Consider the following 23,522-nt stretch of genomic DNA (forward strand, 5'->3'; position numbering starts at 1 on the left):
AATTTCAACTCATTCAGTGCCATTGACGGTTATAGACGTCCAAGATTTCAACTGGGTTGGCAGTGAATGAGTTAAAGATTTCTCAGATTCTGAATTTGAATTACTAACGCAGATTTTTATTTCTATCTGTATATTTTACGGCTTGGAATATCAATCGAGGTTTTCATCACCGCAGCGGGATGCGATCAAAAGTGATTCCTTGATTTTCTCGGTTTGCTTTTTACGGTGTCAAAGGTTCCCGATGTGCCCGTCACGTCTGCTGCGCTTTTGTCCGTAGGGACGATTGTCACGGCCCGCAAATTTGATCGCGAACGCCAGCGGGAGTACGCGGTGACGGTGACGGCCACCGACCGGGCCAACGACCCGCTGATTGGCATCTGCCAGCTCAATATTCTCATCGTGGACCAGAACGACAACAGCCCCAAGTTTGAGAACATTCGCTACGAGTGTGAGTACAGAAAAACTCCCTCCATCGGCTACATTTTGAAAACCTTTTTTTTTTTTGTTGCCATTCGGCAAATGAAATCTTGTGCAAAGTTTCGTATGTTCAACAAGTGGCCCGATTCTTTCTTTGCAGACTTCCTTCGAGAAGACACCATGATCGGGACCAGTTTTTTGAGAGTGGCGGCCCACGACGACGACTTTGGAACCAACGCCGCCGTCACCTACTCCATGTCCGACGAACAACCGGAGTACCTCAGGGTAAACCCGTTGACCGGCTGGGTGTACGTCGACCAGCCCATCTCGCAGGTAGGCGCTCGCTCGCTCGCTCGGACGCAGCATTAGGTACAAAAGATGGAGTTTTACGCCATTTGTACTCGATTGAAACGCAACAATATCAAAGTCTTATAGTCGGGACTTTAAAAAAGAGGTCAAATAAACACACTGGAGGAAAAACACTTTTATTTTGTTAACAATTGCAACAAAATGATAAATATAAGAAAGATGTCTAACAAATAGTGCAAAGTATTTTTTCGAAGAACAAGCTTGAGGTCGTCGAAACATGAAAACAAACGTTGCTATTTCTAATCGGGGAGTGTGACCTTCCTCTCGAGATTTTCATTTGCGCGCACAGCTTTCTTTTGGAAAACAACTTTTGACAGGAAACATTGAGTTGCAAAGACCCAAGTGGCAACAAAAGTTGTTTGCTGGGCCATGATAGGTTGAGAACCTGGGAGAGGTTTCTAGAAAAAATACATCTAGGAATTTCTTTGTTTGGTCATTTTCACTTAAGGCCATAAGTATTTTGCTTTTTCTACTTACATTTTCTCTGCGTTATTGATTTTATTTGATCTTTTTTTTTTTAAGGCAGAAGCTGTTGTAAAAAAAACAAATAAAAAATATGTAATGATGTATTGTATCTCTATTTTTAAGCAGATCCTTGTAGTCCATAGATACTGTAGCTGGTTTTCTTCTGGTACAGGAAACTGCTGTATCATGATAGAATCATAATTGCCAAACGATCACAATCATTTGGTGTAGCGACTCGTCTAAAAAAAATATTTTCCCCGACTGTAGAACATTGCGTCCCGAGTGCATTTGTTCCCGTGGGAAACTTCTTCCTCCCGTTGGACTTTTATCACTGCGGCCATCTCGGTCGGCGACGTGCAATTTCTTGGATTGCCGGTGCGTGTTCCGAGAGATTGCGCACGTCGTTAATCGTGCGCGGCCCGAGGAAATATCGGCCTGCGTCTGCTTTCAGCGAAGAAAGGGCCCCGGCGTTGAACCAATCAGACGTTTCCCGGCCGGCAATCAGTGAGAAAGCGTGGCTCGCTCCTCCAAGCATGGAAATGTGACAAACGGCATCCGCCATTAGCGCTTGGCCGCACGCTTGTGCCGTTTGATTGAGATGAAGACATTGCAAGTGGCAGCATTAGCTTGATTAGCTTGGCGCGTCAAATGGAAGAGGCGATAAGGATCCAACGGCCATGGCAAATTTAGTCCCCATTATTCAGAAAAAATACAATTGCAGGGGAAGATTTTTTTATTTTTTTTTTATAGTATGTTGCGTGTGTGCAAAATTCACCCGTTTTGATTGATCCCGCTCAGGGGCGGCCATTTTGCCACTTCCTGTGGAATGAAAATGACATCACAGGTGCCAGGAGCATATTATTACTAATAACATTTTGGGATTGACTTCCCCTTTAAGACGTCTAAATTGGAATTAAATGTGGACATGCATGCAAATCATCGTGCAGCATCAACGAGTTGTTTTGTTTTACTGATCAAAATCAAATGCAAAAACCGGCTTTTGGGGCTTATAAAAAAAAAAAAAAAACAAGTAGCAATGCATTAGTGATACATTTGGAAATGCCTGCTTTTTACTTTTTCTTTTCCTTTAAAAAAAACTCCACCATACAGCCAACTCTGATGTTCCATCATCTCATAAATAACAAAGTGCACCAAATGGACTGTTTAGCCTTTTTGACTGCCAGTTTGCAAAACAGCCTCACTTATGACTGACTCACTGGCAAATTCGTTCATTTGCTGTGGCTTCAGAGGACCTACATCACCCGTGAGATCGTGGCCACCGACGGCGGGAACAGAAGCAGCTCCGTGGAACTGGCCGTGACCATCACCAACGTGAAGAACCAACCGCCGCAGTGGGAGAAGGAAAGCTACGCCGTGGTCATACCCGAAAACACCGTGCGCGACACGCCCGTCGTGGTAAGTCCCGCACTGGTCGCATTCAAAGGAAGGAAGGAAGGAAGGAAAGAAAGAAGGAAGAAAACAAGGAAGGAAGGAAGGAAGGAAGGAAGGAAGGAAGGAAGGAAGGAAGGAAGGAAGGAAGGAAGGAAGGAAGGAAGGAAGGAAGGAAGGAAGGAAGGAAGGAAGGAAGGAAGGAAGGAACTTAATATAAAGGTCTGTCAGTCAACATGTCTGTCAATATCTCGATTTAATATTCTTTCTTATTCCCCGAAATGTTGGTCCTTCAACTTTAGAAACCGGGTAAAGACTATAATCAACGTGGTTGCATCCAATCGATATTGGTTTTCCACTTCCGAATGACACATTCATCTACTGAGAGGCGTATGCATAATTTGGCATTTGTATTAAAATGTATGAACTGCTCCATGAATTATTAACGTGAAGAAAAAAAAAAAACAGAATCAGCCCTCGACGCCGCTCGACAAAAATTGGGCGGGCTCGACGAGCAGAACAAGATCGAAAGGCCCACGGCCAAATTGGAAGTGCAAGTCAGCCATTTTGGTTTGAAGCAGCCATTTTTGGTGCAACCTTCGACCTTTGTGAAACGGACGGCTCCCGAGCTGCTGGAACAATAGCGAGCACAGGTCAACCAATTTAGCTTTTTTTTTTTTTTTGACTCCGCCAAATGGAATTTTGCCATTTGGCTTTGAAAGCACAATTTGACAAACTCCTGCTGGGGGAATTTGTCAACAGGGCTCCAAATGGAAACAGATGGGTGACGTGAAATTGCCAAGCTTTTATTTTGCGCTGATGCCGTCTTCACATCCAAATTTGATGATCCTCATTTATTTGCCATAAAAATGTAGGCACGAGGTTGATTGGTGCCTGATGTTTTATTTTCCGGTGCACCTGAGCAGACTCAAAAAGTCGAATCCTAAAATATCATGAATATTGTCAATCATCTTTATTTTGAAATCTCCAAGCAAACAAAAAGTAGAAGCAAATGATCTCTTGATGAAGATGGCCATTTGTTGAGTTTTTGAATTCAATTTTTTAATCCGCTTTATACGTTGAAAGCTTGCGGCAACCCAAGGAGCTTCTTCGCCCTGCATGCAGATGCCTTGTAATCATCCCGAGAAACCGAGCGGACCGCATTTGCACTTTCGCGGACCGCATTTGCACTTTCAAGCTAAAAGCGCATTTATTTTTCCATTTGGGAACCCCGAATGGCTTTGGAAAGCATTAAAAAGGCTGCATTATTAGCCATCCATGTGAACCTGGAAACAAGTTGGACCTCGAGGTTGAGCAAGTAAATAAAAAGACAAAACGGCAACATGCTAAAGCTTCATTTTCAGCGCGCTGCAGATGTTCACTAATCGCCATCTTTCATTATTCATCCGCACTGGCGTTTCTCCGCTAATCACGAGTGTTTTCCCAGCGCCTCTCCAAAGCAATTAAGTCCATTAGAGCCGCTGATTGATATTTGCGCTGCGAGGATGGAAACAAAGCGGCCGCCGAGGGTCCTTCACGTTGAGCCGACGGGATCTCCCAAAACGGCAGCCCGCGGAAATGCCAAAAGCGCCCGGCGGTGGGGGAATTGGAACATTCCAGGATGCTTTTCATCAGCATGTTTGCCAGCCAGGGTCTGATTAACGCACACTTTTGACTCCGGGCCGAGTTCTGGCTATGAGTCAGGCTTGGGGTTATAGTAGGCCTGACAGTAATGTTGCTAATGCCTCGGCCGTGGAAACGAGCGCTCTCCCCGCCTTTAAGCGGCCATGTTTGCCAGCCGCCGTCTCATTACGGCGGCTCCGGCGTTCGGGGGGTTTGACCGGATTCAACGAGGTCACCGGCGTCCTGTCCAAGATGGCGTTTTGGAGCTTAATTGGGAGCGTGCGGCCATGTCTTCTACATGGCTTTGGCCTTAATTAGCCAGCGCAGGAATGAGGCGGGAGTGGCGGGGAAGATGGCGTTGTAAGATCCCGCCGGGTTTCCGCATGTCGGAGCCTCGCCGGAAATTTACGGCCTTCATATTTGACTTTCCGTTATTGCGCGCCGTAAAACACGGGGGGCTGATCGCTTTCCGCTAAGTAGAAGAGCTGAATGTGCCAGGAGGTCTCTGGAGGTGGGAATAGATTAAAAGATTTCATCTGGACCGGGGCGTACAATTTAAAGCTAACGTGACAGAGATTGGTTTTTCTCAGATGGACCTCTGCGTGTGTTGCAACAAGGGGACAAAATCTTTGGGTTTGGGTCAGGGGATTTAACCTTCTGTGACCTCTCTCCAAACACCCAGACCATCAAGGCCACCTCCCCACTGGGGGACCCCAGGGTGACGTATAATCTGGAGGACGGCATGGTCCCGGAGACCAACATGCCCGTCCGCTTCTACTTGACGCCTAACCGTGAAGACGGCTCAGCCTCCATCCTGGTGGCGGAGCCTCTGGACTACGAGACCACCCGAAACTTCATGCTGAGGGTTCGAGTCCAGAACGTAGCCGCCGTCCCGTTGGCTGCCTTCACCACCGTCTTCGTCAACGTCACAGGTCGGTCTTTGGTCTCCCGTTGCTGGCATAACCTCGCGATCCCGTTCCTAATGATGTGACGGGCTGGTTTTGAGATTGACACCATCGTCTCTGAAACCTAGCTCAACCCTAGTCCTGATTTCTACCCCTATTCCCGTTTTCTTTTCACCTAGCCTCAGAACACCACTAAGTCTTGACCTTAGTCCAGCAGGAACTGATGAAACTAGCTGAGACTTTGTGACATTAGGCCCCGGCCCTTTCCAGAGTGGATTCAACTGAAATGTGGCGCATTCTTGCTCACTTCCAGTCACTTTACCGATGCAGTCTATTGAACATCAGTTTTTTTTTTTCTTTTCTGACTGGGGTTTCTGCTCGATGACGCCATAGAATCATCTCTCCTCTCTCCACGGCTTCAAGGCAGTCCTTGGGGCTTTGTCAGCTACTGATCTGTCCGATCTGAGCTGAAAACCTCATCTTGACATCGCTGTGAATGAAAAATAGATGTGGAGTCTCGCAGACGACAAGAGGCTCTTGTCAAACAACCATGTGGAATAAAAAATGTAACCACCCTAAGACCATAGAAAGCCGCCCTTTTTTTTGTCAGTTTTCAACTCTTCTCCAGCATTCCATTTTCCTTCATGAATGTTAGCTTTAAGGCTAAACGAATCCAACCTCCTAAACCCAAGCGTACAGTCCATACTGTCTCTAGCGTTTGCCATTTCCCAATCATTTGCCGATTTTTTTTTCCATCTTTTTCCCCCCAGAATGGAATATAAAGATCTCAAATCAAATCCCAGCAAATGGGCTTGCCTTGTGGAATCATTTCTTGACTGGAATGTTTCGCTTCAGTGGTGGAAAGAATAAGACGTTTTGCTCACACTGTGTTCCACCGACACCAGAAGCGCTTCCCTCTTTTTTTTTTCCTTCTTTTTTTCTTATGTTCGGCCCTCTGTCGACACATCCCAAAGTTAGCTGGTATTTGTCCAGAGTTCAAATGCTTTTTCATCTTCCCGCAGCCTTTAGAAGTCAGAACGACAGCCCGGCAAAGCTCCCCCTTTGGTCCGACCGCAGAGCTTGACAGTTGAGCGAGAGAATAAAAGAAGTGTCAGGGCAAGAGAAGAGAAGAGAAGACGCCGCAAGACTTCTTGTCACGTTTGAAGCGTCAATGTAACTTCTGTTGAACCCAAAGGCTGGGCTCTAATTGCAAATGCGTTCTCAAATGCCAGAGATAAAGTGTTGTCATAAACAAAAGGTCAACGCCCGCATGCTTAAGTGCAGCCACTCAGAAAAGCCTCATTTCCAAAAATGCAGCAAATTCAAGAACAATCCCAGCCCTCGTTCTTGAGTCCCCAAACACTGCACGGGTGTAACGACCGTACCTCATCTTTCTCAACCTCATCTTCGAAGGAGCCATCGAATGGGCAGCCATCAATCTGCCTCCTTTTGCGGTTGAGCTTCCAACATCTTACAACCAGCTCTCCATTTTGAACTGTCTAATTTCTGCTTCAAAATACTGGAACTTGCCATATTTGGACCAAAGGTTTCTGTAGATTGAGAATAAGTCATCAAGTCTGGCCTTCTTGTTTGGTGGCCGCCCTTAAACTAGTCCCAAGCCACTTACCCTAGTGCTGGTTGGTGCCGAACTCCAAGTCTTCACTCATATAATGTAGCCCCTAGCCTTAGCCCCTCCCTTTAGTGTCAACGTTAACGTCTTAGCCCCTTTACTGTCAATGCTAAAGCCTTATGCCTAAACCCATGCAGTCATAGGTACGAAATCAATGAATAAATTGAAGTTTCTCCCCAATTTGCCAGATGTGAACGACAACGTCCCATTTTTTACATCCTCCATCTACGAGGCCTCGGTGACCGAGGGCGCCCAATCGGGAACTTTGGTGTTTCAGGTGTCCGCCAACGACTTGGACTTGGGCCTCAACGGGAAGGTGAAATGTGCAGTCACACACACACACGTACTAAAAAAAAAGAAACCAAACATTGATATCCGAAGTCACGTTTTTGATGGCATGTTCTAGATCGCCTACTCGCTGCTTGAGGATCGTAGCGGCGATCACCAGTATTTCCGCATCGACCCCGAGTTGGGTTTCATCTACACGCAGACCGTTTTTGACCGGGAAACCAAAAGCTCCTACCTGTTGGAGGTCCAATCGGTGGACGGTCGGGAGTCGGCCAGACCCGGCAAACACGGGCAGCCCAATTCCGGTAAGAACTCCATTTAATGCATTGTCGTAGCCTCGTCCTTTTGTAGCGAAGCAGAACTGAGGATCAAAGAATAGTTGAAGGCACTAATTGCTTTGGAATTGTCTTCAAAAACATGTCAAGTGCGCAGTCTCTCAGATACTTTGAAGGCTTTTTTTGAAGGGCGAAACACCCCCAAAAAATTCCCTAATGGACTTTGCTCAAAATGTTCAAAAATGCCTTGATTCATCTTTTGTCTTGTTGAGAATCACGAGAAGTACTCGACAACTCCTGCTTTGGCTGGAACATTTGGAGATGTTCCAAGTGAGCAAACAAGCCATCATATATTTCATATGCTTTCTTTTGTATTTTTACGATAGATGCCATCCTTTGGACGCTTCCATTTCAAATGATGGGAATGTGATCCGTTGATGTTAAAAGAGTCACTTGAGTGTTCGTTCGTATTGTGTTTTTTTTTGTAACCAGCTGTCGAGGACGTGAGATTTGTTGAAAAGGTTTTTTTTTTCTCCTTTTGGTGGACTAAAACGTCCCGAGGGAAAGGTGTTAGAACAGCACCTGTTGCCTTACAACTTTGCAGATAAGCAAGGTGTTGTTTTGGCTCGACAACTGAAAAGACAATCTAGCATTTGAGTTATCAGATCCGCTCCAGCTTGCACAAAAGACAAGCACTTTTGTTTGCCGTGAATTCAAAACAGAGAAATGGACCAGCAAAAAATAGTTTTGGGTGGTGCCGTTCCAACTCCGGTTTCTCAAGCTAAAACGACAACGGCCGACAGAAATAATGAGAGCCCGGAGGAGTCACGCAAAGGCAAACAAGTGGATGTCCGTGAAAATTCGTCCCAACATTTTAATGGACCAAATTTTGGGGACATGGCCTATGTTGTGACTGAGTCATAGTTTCAATTTATTTTTGAACATAAGACCGACCAAACACAAAATCCTATTTTCACATCATTTCACGTTATGCCACATAAATCAACATGTTCAAAAAAAGGAGAAGGAAGAAGCTATTGTTGAACCTATGGAAGGAAAAATCCACGACACACCTGATGATCGGGCCTTCCTTACGTACGGACCTTAAAGTCCCACAATTGCGTCAATGACCGACCGCGGCCTCCGTTTAGCAATGAGCCAACGAGAGGAGGAGGAGGAGGGAGACCTTTGTAGGATGCTTGGACAGCTGCGCTTCATTTAAGGCTCCATTTGTTTTCCGCGGCGACAGATGAAGCGCATACGTGCCTCGCAAATCGCGGGAGGAGAGCAGATGCTCGGCCAGACGGCTCGTTCGGAAAGAAGGGTTGAGGGAGGACGGAGGACAATATGCTTTTGGTCAACTCATCTAGCGTTTTTTTTAACTCAAGTCGGCAAAGTCTCAGTGTCAAACGTGTTGTAGAACAAACGTGGGGTTGCTAGGAAAACACCTGAACTCATTTTCATTCCCATCCTAAGCTCCTGGTTTGTCACGCGTAACCTTCCGCTGAAGCAGATGGCCGACAAGCGTGCCTTGCCTTGCGTCTTGTCTAAAAAAAAAACTCATTCCATGTTAGCTGTGGGAAAAAAAAAACAATCTGTGCTTCTCATTTTCGGAAAGTTCCCTAGAACGCGCTTGTATGGGGAAAAAGTCTCCAAACGGGCGCTTCGCACTTGGCGGTGTGATTGTTTGGAGTGCCAACCTGGTCAAGGCGGCTCGCTCAGCTGCTTCATGAGACTTTTCGCACTCGTCCTTGCAACACGACATCATCGTGCCGTGGCGCCGTGCCGTGCCAGGTGGCGACCCAGCTTCCGTCTTTTCGGATTGGCTTTATTTGCTTCTTCCGCGATAGCTGCTCGGGAGCGCTTTTCCATCCGCATTTTCCGTGGCAGGCACCGGTGGGACGTAAAGTGCAAATACTTGAGTTGATTCTTTTTTTTTTTTCCCCCACCTTCCGGAGGTAATGACAAAATCTAAACATGTAAACAGAGAGGTGAAGTCAACAAGTTCAGATCATAGAGCAAAAGAGTTGACGCTCTTCTTTCAGTCGAAAAGAAATAGTGACTGCATTTTGCTATTCTTTACAAAACACCAGTGGAAAATGAAAAACCCCAAACATTGCTTTCTGACCCATAAAGTGGAGAAAAAGATTTTTTTTTCTTTTTACGCTGAGTACGTCTAGCAGAACAACAACTTTGACCCGAATATTTGTTGTTCTTGTGACCTCTCAAAGTCCAAAACGATTGAAGCGATTCAAATAGAATCAAACATTTTGCACGGAAAGGAGTTTGAAGCGGAATAGTGTGCGAGTGTCATCCGTGTGTGCGTTTTCCTCGACAGACAAGTGGCGGGAGATGGATGGGAGGACGCTTTGCGTTCCTATTTTGGTGCGCGTCAGCGTGGGTGAACACGTTTGTGTTCAGGCTGCAAAGCCATGCGACAGATGTGCCAGGTGACAGACAGAATAGGCACGACTCATAATAGCAGCTTTCTCTGGCTTGCTTGGGATTCTTCTTCTTCTTCTTCTTCTTGCGTCCTTGCAGACACGCCGTTTGTTTGTCAGCGCCTTTGCTAGTCAGGTCAAGGGTAGGGCACAACTTTTGAGGAAAATCACAAATGAATGATTGCTTTTGTTCCTAAGAGTATTTTTTTCAATTTTGTGTTTTCAGAGGTAAAAAGATTTCCAATTTTTCTTTCTCCCCCCTTGTCGCTGTCAGACACGGCGTACGTGCGCGTCTTCATCAGCGACGTCAACGACAACAAGCCGGCCTTCGCCCAGACCGCGTACGAGGTGGACGCAGACGAGGACGCCGACGTGGGATTCGCCGTCCTCACCGTCAGCGCCAACGACGGAGACGAAGGTGCCGATGACAACATTGTACACGAGACACTACGTTAAACAAGCGTACTGAAAATGACACATTACAAATGAGCTAGTGTAAACATCAAATGTACATCAACAAATATCAAACATCAAATATGATACATTACTCGCCGGCACCGAGAGCCCGGGAGGAAATCAACAGTGCAAAATATGGCTATATTCGAAACGTAACAATCCGTTGACCTTTTCAATCCACCCGCCGATAATAGAGTGCTAATTAAGAGTCCTCGTTAGGTCGCCCAGATTTAAACCAGACTCGGCGATATTATTGCTCCGAGGGTTGAACTGCGCCACTCCTCGTCTGACATCTTTGGAATTCTGAAAAGATAGACTGGGTAATAATGTCCGCTTTTGACTACGCGGGCCACTGCGGGTGCTCTCGGAGCTTTTCTTGGGCCCGGCGGGGCTGTCCAAATGTTAATTCGCGCCATTAGCATCTTGTCGCTGTCCGCTGACAACCTCGGAAGTCCACTTTTGTCTCGGTTGGACCTTTTGACATTTCCTTCACTGTTAATTACTGCCAACTCACTCCATTGATGACATTTTGCAACGGAGGGGGATTCCGGGCAATAATAATAATAATAATAATAATAATAATAATAATAATAATAATAATAATAAAAATGATAATAAAATAATAATAAAAAAATCAAATAATAATATGGTTATTATCATAGTTGAAATCATATTGTATATATACAAAAAAATCAGTCATTTTTCTCAAGAATCTCGCCGTTATTTATTACGCTGACTCCCTGCTTGATCCCGCTTCTAAAAAAAGAGTCACCTTAATGCTAATTGTGGTGATTATCATCGTTAGTCACGGAGATGCCGATCAAGCCTAAGTGCAGAGTTGGGCACCTGCCACTACCAAATGTCTTTGCAAAGCTAAAAGCTGTGATGATGAAGAAAAGAAAAAATAGCAGCAATGTCAAAAGCACTTGTGATTTGGGGCAGATTAAGTGCTCATTAGATGCAAATGTGACAACTTGAAATCTGCGGCACCAGCGAGGCTACTGTGCAGGAATTCAACATCTGTGTTGGACTTAAAAGGCGAGCCCTCGCTTGGGACGTCATTATCGGTAAAATCGATAAAAATCACAGAGTCCGCCAGCTCCTTCCCACTCCTGCCAGTGAGTCTTACTTTCCCACCCCCACTACTCTCCCTCCACTTGTTTGTCGGATGTCAAAAAGCCGGAATAAATTCTCTCAATAAACAAGCGTAGTCTCGTTAAAAGCCAGGGCCGGTCGGAAAAAAGGTCTCGTTCCAGCCTCCGTGCCGGCCAGAGTCGGTCCAAAAGACCCGCGGACAAACTCCATCTACTTTACGCCGCAACTTGCATGATTGGAAAGCAGATGGGTTGGGCTCGCTTTCACGCTTTGCCCCGCGGGGTCTGGTGCTCCTCGCTGGGGTTAGGAGCATTTCAGAGTTTGCCCCAAGTTGAGTAGTTGCCCTGAAAGATTTTTATGTCCAAGGTTGTTTTTGTGGTGCACTTTGAAAGCGCCAAGTGCTTCCACGCATTCATACTAAGCAAACGGCGCGACATATCAATAAAAAGCCTCCAGCGTAGCGTAGTGATTAAAAAAAAAAAAAACATAAATGATGAGAGCAAATAAAAGTAAATCCAATTCCCAGTAAGTCCAATATAATCATGTCAAAGCTTGTAAGCCGTATATCATTTGATCTTCATTTTGTGATTGTGAAGCACCTGCACTTTATGATTCCAGCGTCGACCGGTCGCAGAAATTGATGTCATTTACGAAGGTGTGATTAAGTTTGCATTGGCCGAGCGTATTGTGTATGCTGCATATAAACGACTCCTTCTATATTAACTATTTCACGTGGTTGCCATAAATTGCATGTGTGTGTGTGTGTGTCATCCAGGGAAACAAAGACTTTTGAAATGAGTCCACTTGGGAGATGAGGCAAACAAAAAACATTCAATTGATTTTGTTTGGACACCGCGCATCATCCCTTGACGCCCGCCGTCCTTGAGCTCCTCGCAGTTATTTGCAAATATTCAAGCCATGTGGATAATTAGGAAATGGACTGCATACAATGTGAACTGCAGTCTAGAAAGGTTGCGAATCCACGTACCCCTGACGTCTCGTTTGGAAAGACAACAAAATCAGGCGGATTAGCGTTGCAGTTGCTTCGCGCATAACACACTTTCTAGGTCCTGTGAATTCAAAATAGAAATATGTTATCATGTAAAGATACCGTTTACTAAACAGAACCAATTTTGGGCCCAAGTCAACAACCGGCGTTCATGTTTCACGCGTGAGTAGATGGGAAGCAACGGCGCCAAGAAGCGCGCTGTTAGCCCACTCTGCGCCGTTTGCAATTAAGACCGCTGTGTTAAGCCGAGAACGGCCAATTAGGCCTTAACGAATCCCGGCTCCGTGGTTGCGTGGTGGGAATTAGCATAAGGCTAATCGGAATTGCGCGACACAATCGTCTGAACCACGCTGGCAGCCGTGCGGCCATTAGTTTGCCGAGCGGGCGGGGGGATGCGAATCGTCGTCCTCTGCCGTTGGATCTTCAGTGACAAAACTGTTTGAAATGATTGATACAAATAATACTCATTTGATGTTATTATTTCATTTGCACTTGTCATAATGATGATAGGTGAGGCAGAGCCTCAACTGCCTCCCCTGACTGCGTCTCTCCTTGACCAAAATCTGCTATTGACAGTTTTGCTCAATTTACATTGGAAAAATTCGAGGACTTTACATGGCCTCATGTAGGCTGATTTTTTTATTTTTTTCCCCCAGCGTCTGCCTCATCTGCCATCTGTGTGATGGATTGTCTGCACGCCGACTGTTCATTATGCCTTCAAGGGCAGCTCAGAAAAACGTGTTACGACACATTGAAAAGCCACTGACTTCTTTTAATGGCTGTAAAAATTGGGGGGGAGGCAGAAGGGACAAATTCTGAAATGTGTGTGTGTGGGGGGGCATTTCCATCTCTCTACTCACGACAGCTCGGCGCTTCAATCACGTCATCATCACACTGCACTTTTGAGGGCTTTAAAAGGACATAGGGATTGGACATGGGCAAGAGAAAAGCAAGCCGACCTTGCCGAGTGCAGCGTGACGTTTTGTCCTTTTGATACAGAAGGTGAAGTGCGCGCTGCAACGTATGCAAAGCAAAATTTCCCGCTCGACCCTGAACTGAATTGAAAACAGTTGAAAAATATTTTACAAGTCCGAGAAAGCGGCAAAGAAGATTGGATGCTACACGTTCAGCATAAATGAAGGATAGCTTTTTGCTCGCCGAATATCAAATAGGTGCGGTTTGATGTGAGAGCCCAGACAAGAAGTGGATCCAAACATTTTCTTTTGCCACATTGCATTGAAAACATCCACCTGGAAGCTTTTCCTCCATCAGGCAGGCAGCAAGATAAACTCACTATGGATTTCTCATCAGGGGCGTCTCTCCACATGCCAAGCCCGAGTAATCACCTTTTGTCGAGCCCGCTATCTGATTACACTTCCCCCCGCTAACATGCGCTAATGCTCTCCATTAACACAGAGCGGCCGGCCCGTCGGCGGCCGGCCGGGCGACGAGCGCTTCCCGCGAGGAACTTTCCTCGCAGGAAATCAATCAGCTCGTCACGGTGAGCGCCGGCCATTTCGGTGAGGCTTATGTGCTCTTCCGCAGGCGGGAACGCTAAACTGCGCTACCAGATCACGTCCGGAAACACGGGAGGTGTGTTTGACGTGGAACCGGAGGTGGGGACCATCTTCATCGCTCAGCCTCTGGACTACGAGCAGAATAAAAGGTAGACCGCATTGATCCACTCAAAATTAAGATGAACTGATTTGAAAAAAAAAAGCACTTTGTGTCACACAGAGAAGACTCTCGGCGAAATAAGTGCCGGCGCCAGTTGTTGATGTTGACACAAGTCACGGGAAAGAGCTATCGGTGGACACGAGGAGCACTTAGCGCCACTTGTCAGTTGTCATCCGGATTCTCCAAGTGGTCGTGTCATCGTTGCAGGTACAAGCTGCGTGTTCTGGCTTCGGACGGCAAGTGGGAGGACTACACCACCGTGGCGGTCAACGTGGTCAACAAGAACGACGAAGCGCCCGTGTTCACCGTCAACGAATACTATGGCAGCGTGACGGAAGAACTGGATGGCTCGCCCGTCTTCGTCTTGCAGGTGGGTATGCGCTAATTCAAGGGAATTCAAGTCATCCACATGGATCACATCTAACAAATAGTAAATAAAACGTGAAATTAGATACAAGACGATTAAACATGAATATAATCATTCAGAAATAAAAATTTAAAATGCGTTTTTCAATTCTATTATTTTGTTATTCATTGTAATTGGTGAGTGTGCATTGATTATTTACTCTTGTTCATGAATTATAAAAAATATTAAGGTCAAATTGAGCTAAATTACCAAAAAAAAGTCTGATTAAATTACAATGAATGCAATTATAGCGAATGAGATTTGATCGATAAATGCAAAACATGTAAGAAAAAGAATGACTTCAAATATTTGATGAGACGCTGTTGTATTTCCTCTTCTTTCAATACTTTTGGGGTCGCAGGTGACAGCGTCCGACCCGGACAAGGACGCAGACCAGGAGGCCCTCCGCTACTCCCTCCACGGCCAGGGCGCCGAGAGCGAGTTTGTCATCGACGAGGCGACGGGCAAGATCTACGCTCAGCGGACGCTGAACCGCGAGGAGCGCGCCGCCTGGCGTTTTGTGGTGTTGGCCACGGACGAAGGGGGCGAGGGCCTGACGGGCTTCACCGACGTCATCATCAACGTGTGGGACATCAACGACAACGCTCCCGTCTTCACCTGCGGGTCCAGTTGCCGCGGCGACGTGGCCGAGAACTCGCCGGCCGGCACCTCGGTGATGGAGATGACGGCCACCGACCTGGACGACGCGGCCGTGGGCCAGAACGCCGTCCTGTCCTACAGGATTCTGGGCAGCTTGGACGGGACGGGGGGCGTTGCCGCCTTCTCCGAGATGTTTGCCATCAACCCCGCCACTGGCACCATCACGGTTTGTTTGGGATTTGGGCAGCCGGCAAACACAGCGAGCATCCGGTTCTTCAACAATGTGCCTTTTGCTAGGTGGCCTTGGGCGGTCTGGATCGGGAGCAGGTGGAGGCCTACATGCTGGTGGTGGAAGCCCGGGACGGCGGAGGCATGGCGGGAACGGCCACGGCGACCATCCAGGTCACGGACGTCAACGACCACGCGCCCAGATTCCTCCAACACGTGTGCCTGGCCAGGATCTCGGAAAACGCCGAGCCCAACGCTGAGGTGAGCCGGCGGCTGAGCGCGGTCGAAATTTCGTGCACAATAGAAAATCTGTCTATCTGTGAAAATAATAATCAGAATCGGGTCACTTGATCCGTCAGTCACTTGGAATTGATGGAGTGGTTCCTCACTCATTTACTTGCATAAATGTATTTTTTTAATGGATCAAAATCCAATGTAAACATTTAATTGCTAAATTGATCACAAATATGTTTTCCAATTGGACTAAATGATGCCAATGGAAATAAGTTTTTGTATCCACTCCAATGCGAAACGTCGTAACCCCTGAGTGCACTTTTATTTTGGTACGTATGCATCCAAACAAAAACTCAACAAACTTTGCTTGACGTTTTCCGCGATTAAAAATTAAATGCGAAAAACTGGGGGGGATATTTTCCATCGGAAATAATTTTTCCTCTTCCTGGCTCAGGATCCCAAAAAAAGCACTGCAGCTTTTATATTCCCTTTAAGCGTTCGCTTTGAGTTCTCAGCTCTGCGATGGGAGGAGGAAAAAAAAAAAGTTCAAGACGGCTGAACACGCACACCAAGCCGCATCCAAACCTTCCGTCTGGGAACGTGAACAAAATAGAAAGACGGACGTTTGTGTTTGAAGCTCTCGTGGCTGCTGCTGAATCCAATTTCAAAATCCGAATGCAATTCCGGCAGCCGTCCGCCGCGCTATTGACGTGTTCGCCGCCGGCCCCTTTGCCAAGGTTCTGGAGTTGAAGGCCGAGGACCGAGACACGGGAGAAAACGGCCAGCTGACATTCAGCGTGGTGGCCGGAGACCAGGAGCAAAAGTTCTACGTGGTCAGCAACAAAGCGGAGCAGCGGGGAAGCCTCAGACTCAAGAAGCGACTCGACTACGAGAGACACGGCGAGCAGAGCTTCAACCTCACCATCAAGGTGACTCGCTCGTACAATTCATGTCCAAGTGACTTGAGGTTCCGTTTAGACTGCTGTGACCAAAGCTAGACATGCAAGGTCTAGTCTCGCCTAGTCGACGAATAGGCACGACTGACTCTACAAAGATCGAGTTGATCGGCGGCGACGCACCGGGAAACTTTTAAGGTTCACTTGGGGACACGAAAGGCAATGATCCACTTTGTGCTTTTTTGCAGAACAGCAATCTGCCTCTCAAATAGCTCGCCAATGGACTTTTTTTTTCCCGTCTCTCGCAAAGTGCAGCCTGTATGAGAGAAGTGAAATGGTGCGCTTGAGTTTTACAGATGCAGCGTTACGCTTGCAAAGTGACTGGTTTCGGGCAAGGCTTAGCTTTTACAATTAGGGTTGGTTCAAAAAAGCTTTTTTCCGAACTGCTTGAACATGACTTATGTGTTGTCTGTATGCGTTCCAGGTTGAAGACTTGGATTTTTCCAGCCTGCTTCACTGCGCGGTTGAGGTGGACGACTACAATGACCACGCCCCGGTCTTCATCCCGCACTTTTTGTCTCTGGGCCCCCTGTCAGAGGACGTCCCCGTGGGGACCAACGTGGCCCGCTTGGTGGCCAGCGACTTGGACTCGGGTCAGAACCGCCAGCTGCTCTACAGTCTGTCTCGAGACTCGGACCCGGACGGGCTCTTCGCCGTGGACCAATCGGGCGTCCTGACGGTGGCCCGGCCGCTGGATCGCGAGAGGGTGGCCCAGCACCACCTGGTGGTCATCGCCACGGACCGCGGGGTGCCCGCTTTGTCGGGTAGCGCCACGGTGGAGCTCCCACTGCTGGACATCAACGATAACGGGCCGCAGTTTGAAGCCGAGTACGCGCCGGTGGTCTTTGAGAACCTTCCTGGACCTCAGGTAGGATCACCACCAACGTGTCAATGACTGAAGATACACTCACACACACACCAATCTATGTCTGAATACATTTTTAGGTTGTAGCCATGAACGAGACGTCCACGCTGCTGCGGGCGGTGGACCGCGACTCCCCGGAGAACGGCGCCCCGTTCCGTTTCGCTGTCCCGGACGACTATCGGCACGACAACGACTTCTACCTGAAGGACAACCTGAACGGGACGGCCACGCTGACGGCGTTGCGGACGTTCGACCGCGAGCGTCAGAAGGAGTTCCTCATCCCCGTGGTCATGAGCGACAGCGGGCATCCCGCCAAAACGGTCACCTCAACGCTGACCGTCACCATCGGCGACCACAACGACCACCCGCACGTCGCCGGCGAGAAGACCGTCTTCATCAACACGCACAAAGGTGAGCTGGGATGATTTTTTTTTCTGGTGTGTCAAATTTCCAGCAGACATTTTTGTTCTCCGATTTGGAGCTGATGAGGGCGTCCCAATAGTTTTGTCCAAGTGGCACAACTGGAACCAGCAGAGCAATTAAGCTCTCATCAGTATGCGGCAATGGAAGGCAATGGCTGCATTTTTATTGTCTTCTCCTCCCCGGATCATTATCGTCAACATTTTCATGGTCCTCGTGATTGTCCATTAGCCAGCAGGTGTCCCGCCGCGCCGCTCAGTCGGACCGTTTATAGTTGCGCCACCCGCCCGCCCGCCTGGCGTCGCACCAAAGCGCCGTCGGGGCCGATCAGGCCTCCGTCGGAATTGGCAAATTTGTTATGGCGGGGAGGCCTTTGTGGCGCGCATCAGACGCCGGCGTCGGCCCGTCAACTCGCCTTGCTCTTGGTGCCACCAAAACAGTTAGCTTTCAAATGGGGCTTGGCTTTTCAGCCACGGGTAGGGCTTTTAAACAAGTGTTAAGGTATCGAGCCCAATTTGTGTTTTCAAATGAGGCTTTGGAAGCTGTCAAACAAGGTCATGAGGTCATGACTGGGGCTTGATGATTTTAAAGTAGGGTTTCAATATTTTCAAAGTAGCACAGGAAGACTGAATCGGTTTTATTTTTTGAAAGGATTGAAGAGAGTATTAGGCTTTGAAAGTAGGGCTGCAAGCCGGTGGACTTGTGCCTTGTTTGGATTGGAAAACCTCTTTTGAAATTGTTGAAGGCGTCTCCTTGAAGGTTATTGCAAAGTCCCATATCAATTTGTCGACTTCCTGTCATGTGACCTTCACCACTCCTCAATCTTCCACCACTTGAAGTGCTCTGCAAGACTGAAACAAGAAATGGATTCTTCTCTTTGTGTTTATTTTTTTTTCTCTCTCTTTCTCTTCAGGCCGCATGCCCACCACCGTTCTGGGAAAAGTGTACGCGCCCGACCCGGACGACTGGGACAACAAGACGTACGTCTTCGAGGGACACGTACCTACGTAAGTCCTCCTCTTCTTTGTAAACACAAATACAGATCAAAAAAAGTTGCCAAACCCTTGCTACTCGAGATTTTCAATACCACGCACATTTTTCAGACCGATACCGTGGTCCTCGAGTACTTTTTTTTTTAAATATACAGTCGAGCTGCATATACTATAAATAGGATCAATCAAGGGCGTATGGTCGATTCCAAGTGGATCGCCATTAAATACGCTCCATTAAAAGCCTACAGAAAATAAATATTGTCTACTCCAGGTGTATAAACATGAAAGATGCTACACTAGAGTGTAAACGTTGTGCAACCCCGATGCAGCGATAAAGTTGCGCAAGGTGCGATCGATACGTTCGGCCCATTGCTGACGAGGAAATAAGGCTTCCACCTTCTTTGGCCGACTCACCGGTGATCCATGAGGTGCGCGCGTATTCATTAGCCGCCGCGATTGATGTGCGCGCCCGCCCGCCCGCCCGCCGCCAACATCTGGCCGGCATTCCGCACGCCTACGCCTGGACTCCCGTCTTTGCATTATTCACACGTCCATCAATCACCGCAACCAAGCCGGGCCGGGAAACTTGGGGGATTTCGCGCGCTGATGAGATTTACCGGCGCATTATAGTGAAGATCCATCACGTGTCAATACTGTTCAACGGACTTGTCATTGAATCTTTAAGATGGGCACCCCCTTTAGTAGGGGATCGACACAAAAGTTTGGCATCAACTCATTTATTTGCCAGCAACAACCCAAACGATCCTTGGGAGCCTTTTAAGAGCCAGGCTGAGATGGCGCACCCCTCTCTGAAATCCATCATCTGGGCACACCCTGAAAACATGTCAAAATAAATCCCCCACCGTGGCAATTTTTGGGCTCAAGGGGCAAATGTTCTTGACCGACCACACACCCCTTTTATCTGGCGCACCCTTTCACAGCCGATTAAAAACGCTCGACTTTTTAGACCACGCCTCCTTCACAATACAGACTTGCCCCATCCCCATTTGTCTCTGCACACAGCCTAAAAAAGCGAACCGGTAAGATTCACATTTTATTGGCCTAAAGCGTTCAGCACCTTCTAGATCCAAAAAGACTTGGCGCCCACCTGCTGTGCCCTGTGCATCTCCATCAAAAAGTCAAAGTAAAGTCCAGATTTAGTGAAAGGATTCATCACTCACCTTTCTGCATCCCGAAAGAAAGATTTGGCGCACCTCCATCCAGCCATATTTGATGTGTCTAACTTACTTCTGCCAAACTCGTCTTCAGAATCGATGCACCCATTCTTCTCTGTACACCCAGGGGGGAAAAAGGTCAAAACATCTGCCACTAACTTTCCATGCTCCGTTCATCCGCCACTGATCTTTGTCAGCTGGGTAAAAAAAACAAACCAAAAAACGAGGGCTTTAACGGAAAGCACGTTGTAGCTCATCGTGCTGCGCTTTCCGCCTGTTTTACGGCGCCACTTGGCTTTTTTTATGAGCAGATGTAAACGGGGCTGTCGCTTGAAACCTCTGCCGTGAATTTCACATGTGGCTCAATAAAGTTTCGATCAAACCACCTGTTAATAGCGTGCAAGTTGTCATTTTTAAAACTGCTGAAGTCGTCAAAGGATTTTTCATCCTTGCGCAATCTTCAACGTGGCCCCCAAATTCAAACAGGGCTGAGTAGACTTTATTAATTTTAGCCGCTATTTGTCCAAAATCAAGTCTTTCTTCGGAGTTCAGTAGCACGATTGCTGTCCGGCGCCGCTGACGGGTCTCCGCCCTAATCAAACAAAGTAATTATCTGTACGGCGAGACCCAGAAAGTCATCTTGGCTCGTTTGTCAGGCATCCTTCCGCCTTAGCGCCTTACCGCCTCCGTCTATCATTGTCCCACGGGGACCTTGATTCACGGCGGGAAATGGAGTAAACACTAAAAGGGGGCATAAAAGACATCGTAAAAGCGCGCGATGGAGTGTTTTCATCCCTTTCCCTGTTTTATCCTCCGAAAGGAAGGTTGGACGGGGAGGAGGAGGAGGTTGTACTTTAAAGCCTCGTTAACACCTCGTCAACGCCTCACTCGCCCGCTTTGGTTTGGCACGGCGCCTCGCTTTTATTTGTCGTCCTCGTGAGACTGTAGCAAAAGTTGGAGCCGTTTGTTTGCTCGCGCACAAAAACAAGGAGGACAAATGTGATCATCAATACGAGAAAAATCACGACGACACACAGACTTGGTTGCATTGCAAATATTTTCAAAATGTGGAATTAAAAAGGGATACTAGTAAATTATGTGAATATAAAATATAATTAAAAAATGAGTTACGACCTCAAAAAAAGAATGTTAGCATCATTCCGTAGTGCACCAAAAGTGGTGTGAATAATTTTCTAAATAAATGGAACTTGATTCATTTAGGTGACATGAATTGAATAAATACTGTAAGTGGATGGATGGAGGGAGGGAGGGAGTAAATTAAAGACAGCTGATGGACAGACAGACAGACAGTTGGATCATTCTTTTAAACGGAATTTTTGCATCACGAGACGACTGTTTTGCATTCACCACAAAAGTGTGCGTGGGCGTGCGCATTTCGGTGCTTCATTGAGCACACGCATCACAGTCCGCTGATTGCAGCTGATGACTTGAATGACTCACTCACACGCACACACGCACAAGTGCAAGGCACAGTTTAAAGAATGAAAGGGCATCCTTAAAGAGACACACGGCAAGCTCGTGGCTTTTCCTGGGTCAACACGGGGCCAGCGCGTCGGCAACCCCTCCCCCCCCCGACGGCTTGGCCTCGACCTTGTCCCAACATCACGCCGCTGGGCCGTAGGCGGCGACTGTTTTAATTTATGAGCCGGAGCATCCGTCCCATAATTGGCCGGGCGACGCTTTGACCCACGGCGCCCCCTAGAGACCTTCCCCGGGTGAGAAGGAGCCAGACAATCCAGGCTTAATTGCTTTACGCCGGCTCCCCCTGAAGTGTCTGGAGGACTTTGGAGTTGTTTGGCGAGGCGTGAGAAGGTCACGCTTTGCCCAAACCGCCACCTTCCCGCACGACATTCTTGCAGCCCGACTCCAATGTTGAGCTTTTTTATTTTCATTATTCAAAGTGTAAAAAGAGTTCTGCACTGGTAATGGCAAAAATTTCACACTTATTGTTGACCTTTCATAGAAAAGTGAAGAAAGCAGACATTTGGTTGACAATTGCTGCCTTTTTTTGTCTGAACAGCTACTTCATCTTGAACAAGCGCACGGGCTTCGTGATCATCAAGGAGAACACCCCGTCCGGCGACTATCAGTTCCTGGTGCGCGTTTCGGACGGCGTGTGGCCCGACGCCGTCTCCGCCGTAACGGTGCACGTACGAGAGCTGCCCGACGCCGCCGTGCACAACTCGGCGTCGCTCCGCCTCGCAGGTAAGAAATCAATTCTTTTTTACGTCTAATTTAATTTAATTTAATTTAATTTAATTTAATTTAATTTAATTTAATTTAATTTAATTTAATTTAATTTAATTTAATTTAATTGAATTGAATTGAATTGAATTGAATTGAATTGAATTGAATTGAATTGAATTGAATTGAATTGAATTGAATTGAATTGAATTGAATTGAATTGAATTGAATTGAATTGAATTGAATTGAATTGAATTGAATTGAATTGAATTGAATTGAATTTGGCTTTACGAACAAATGTAAAATAGAGAATTCTCTCCAGTGGTTGATGATGTTTTCCCGACGAGACACTTTGATGTACGATTTTCCATCTTGGATCTTGCGCAGTTACCAGGTGCACGTCAGAGGTTCCGCCGTCTCCTCCACTTTACATTTGCCTGCGAGAAATAGGACACGGCTGAGGGGCTTTTACCATCTCTCAGATATTGAAATAGAACGTTCCAAAAAGAAGCAGGCGCTTTGGAGGAGGAAGGAAGGAGCGAGCGCCGTGCCGTGCTTCGCCTCGCCTCGCCTCGCCGTGCTTGCACATAAAAGGATTTGTCTTGCCAACGCAGGATGCAGGTAGACGAATGTGACACGGAGCAGCCGGTGGAAACATTGCTCAGTTAGGCTGCAAAGAAAATAGAGATACTCATGACACCTTCTTTGGATGGCCGCTCGCTCTCATGGCCACTTTAAATCACAAGATGCTCATTCCATGTGCGATTTTTTTCCAATTGTAATTTCAGTACGGCATACAAGATTTGTAATATCCAAAATCTCTCCAAAATGAAATTGACGTACCACAAAAAAAATACAATTTCACATAAGAACCCTCATTTGATCTGACAATCCCACAATATATCCAAATAAAATCTGTCCGTAATCATTGCCGACATACCTAAACAAAGAGTGAATAAATGATCATTCACTGCCATGGACGTTTCTATTCGTTCAATGGAGGGCAAGCGTTCAGTGCCACTGACGTATTTATTTTTACATCTCAATTTTGCAGTCAACGCGGCTGCACTGCCTTGTAAAAGGAGACAAACATGAAAGGGAATATTTGCAGCTGAGGAAATCTGACTTTGAGATCATCCAGAGGTCAAAGTGTCTCAATGCAGGTGAGCTGCGCAATCATAAGCGCTCTCATCGATTGGCCGTCAGCGTGCTGGGATCCTCTGACAATATTCCGCGTGGAGCTTTACTTTCGGAGCGGCTCCACTTTCGAAATCCTATTCCCGGGAACAAATGCAGAAAGCAATAAGTGCGCGCCGCCCGGCATGGGATTAATGTAAAGCGCCGACATCAACGTACAACAGCCGGCGCCGCCGTGGCCGGCCGTCTCGCTATCTTGAAAAAG

At 47.1% G+C, this 23,522-nt stretch overlaps 1 protein-coding gene across 1 annotated transcript in view; it reads left to right on the forward strand.

Annotated features, from left to right (window-relative positions):
• The window catches only part of si:ch211-186j3.6 (neural-cadherin), a 109,212-nt gene that overhangs the window by 49,916 nt on the left and 35,774 nt on the right, over positions 1 to 23,522 (forward strand). The window contains exons 11-26 of the mRNA XM_061276706.1: positions 278 to 448; positions 578 to 750; positions 2,500 to 2,667; positions 4,946 to 5,195; positions 6,987 to 7,114; positions 7,205 to 7,391; positions 10,077 to 10,220; positions 13,908 to 14,028; positions 14,247 to 14,409; positions 14,807 to 15,271; positions 15,343 to 15,534; positions 16,245 to 16,436; positions 16,888 to 17,331; positions 17,409 to 17,739; positions 18,662 to 18,755; positions 21,957 to 22,141. Of these exons, the coding sequence (XP_061132690.1) occupies positions 278 to 448; positions 578 to 750; positions 2,500 to 2,667; positions 4,946 to 5,195; positions 6,987 to 7,114; positions 7,205 to 7,391; positions 10,077 to 10,220; positions 13,908 to 14,028; positions 14,247 to 14,409; positions 14,807 to 15,271; positions 15,343 to 15,534; positions 16,245 to 16,436; positions 16,888 to 17,331; positions 17,409 to 17,739; positions 18,662 to 18,755; positions 21,957 to 22,141 (3,408 nt within the window). The remainder of the gene's footprint in view (positions 1 to 277; positions 449 to 577; positions 751 to 2,499; positions 2,668 to 4,945; positions 5,196 to 6,986; positions 7,115 to 7,204; positions 7,392 to 10,076; positions 10,221 to 13,907; positions 14,029 to 14,246; positions 14,410 to 14,806; positions 15,272 to 15,342; positions 15,535 to 16,244; positions 16,437 to 16,887; positions 17,332 to 17,408; positions 17,740 to 18,661; positions 18,756 to 21,956; positions 22,142 to 23,522) is intronic.

This window comes from Syngnathus typhle, linkage group LG4 (assembly GCF_033458585.1).
Source record: "Syngnathus typhle isolate RoL2023-S1 ecotype Sweden linkage group LG4, RoL_Styp_1.0, whole genome shotgun sequence".
In the NCBI taxonomy this organism is placed as follows: Eukaryota; Metazoa; Chordata; class Actinopteri; order Syngnathiformes; family Syngnathidae; genus Syngnathus; species Syngnathus typhle.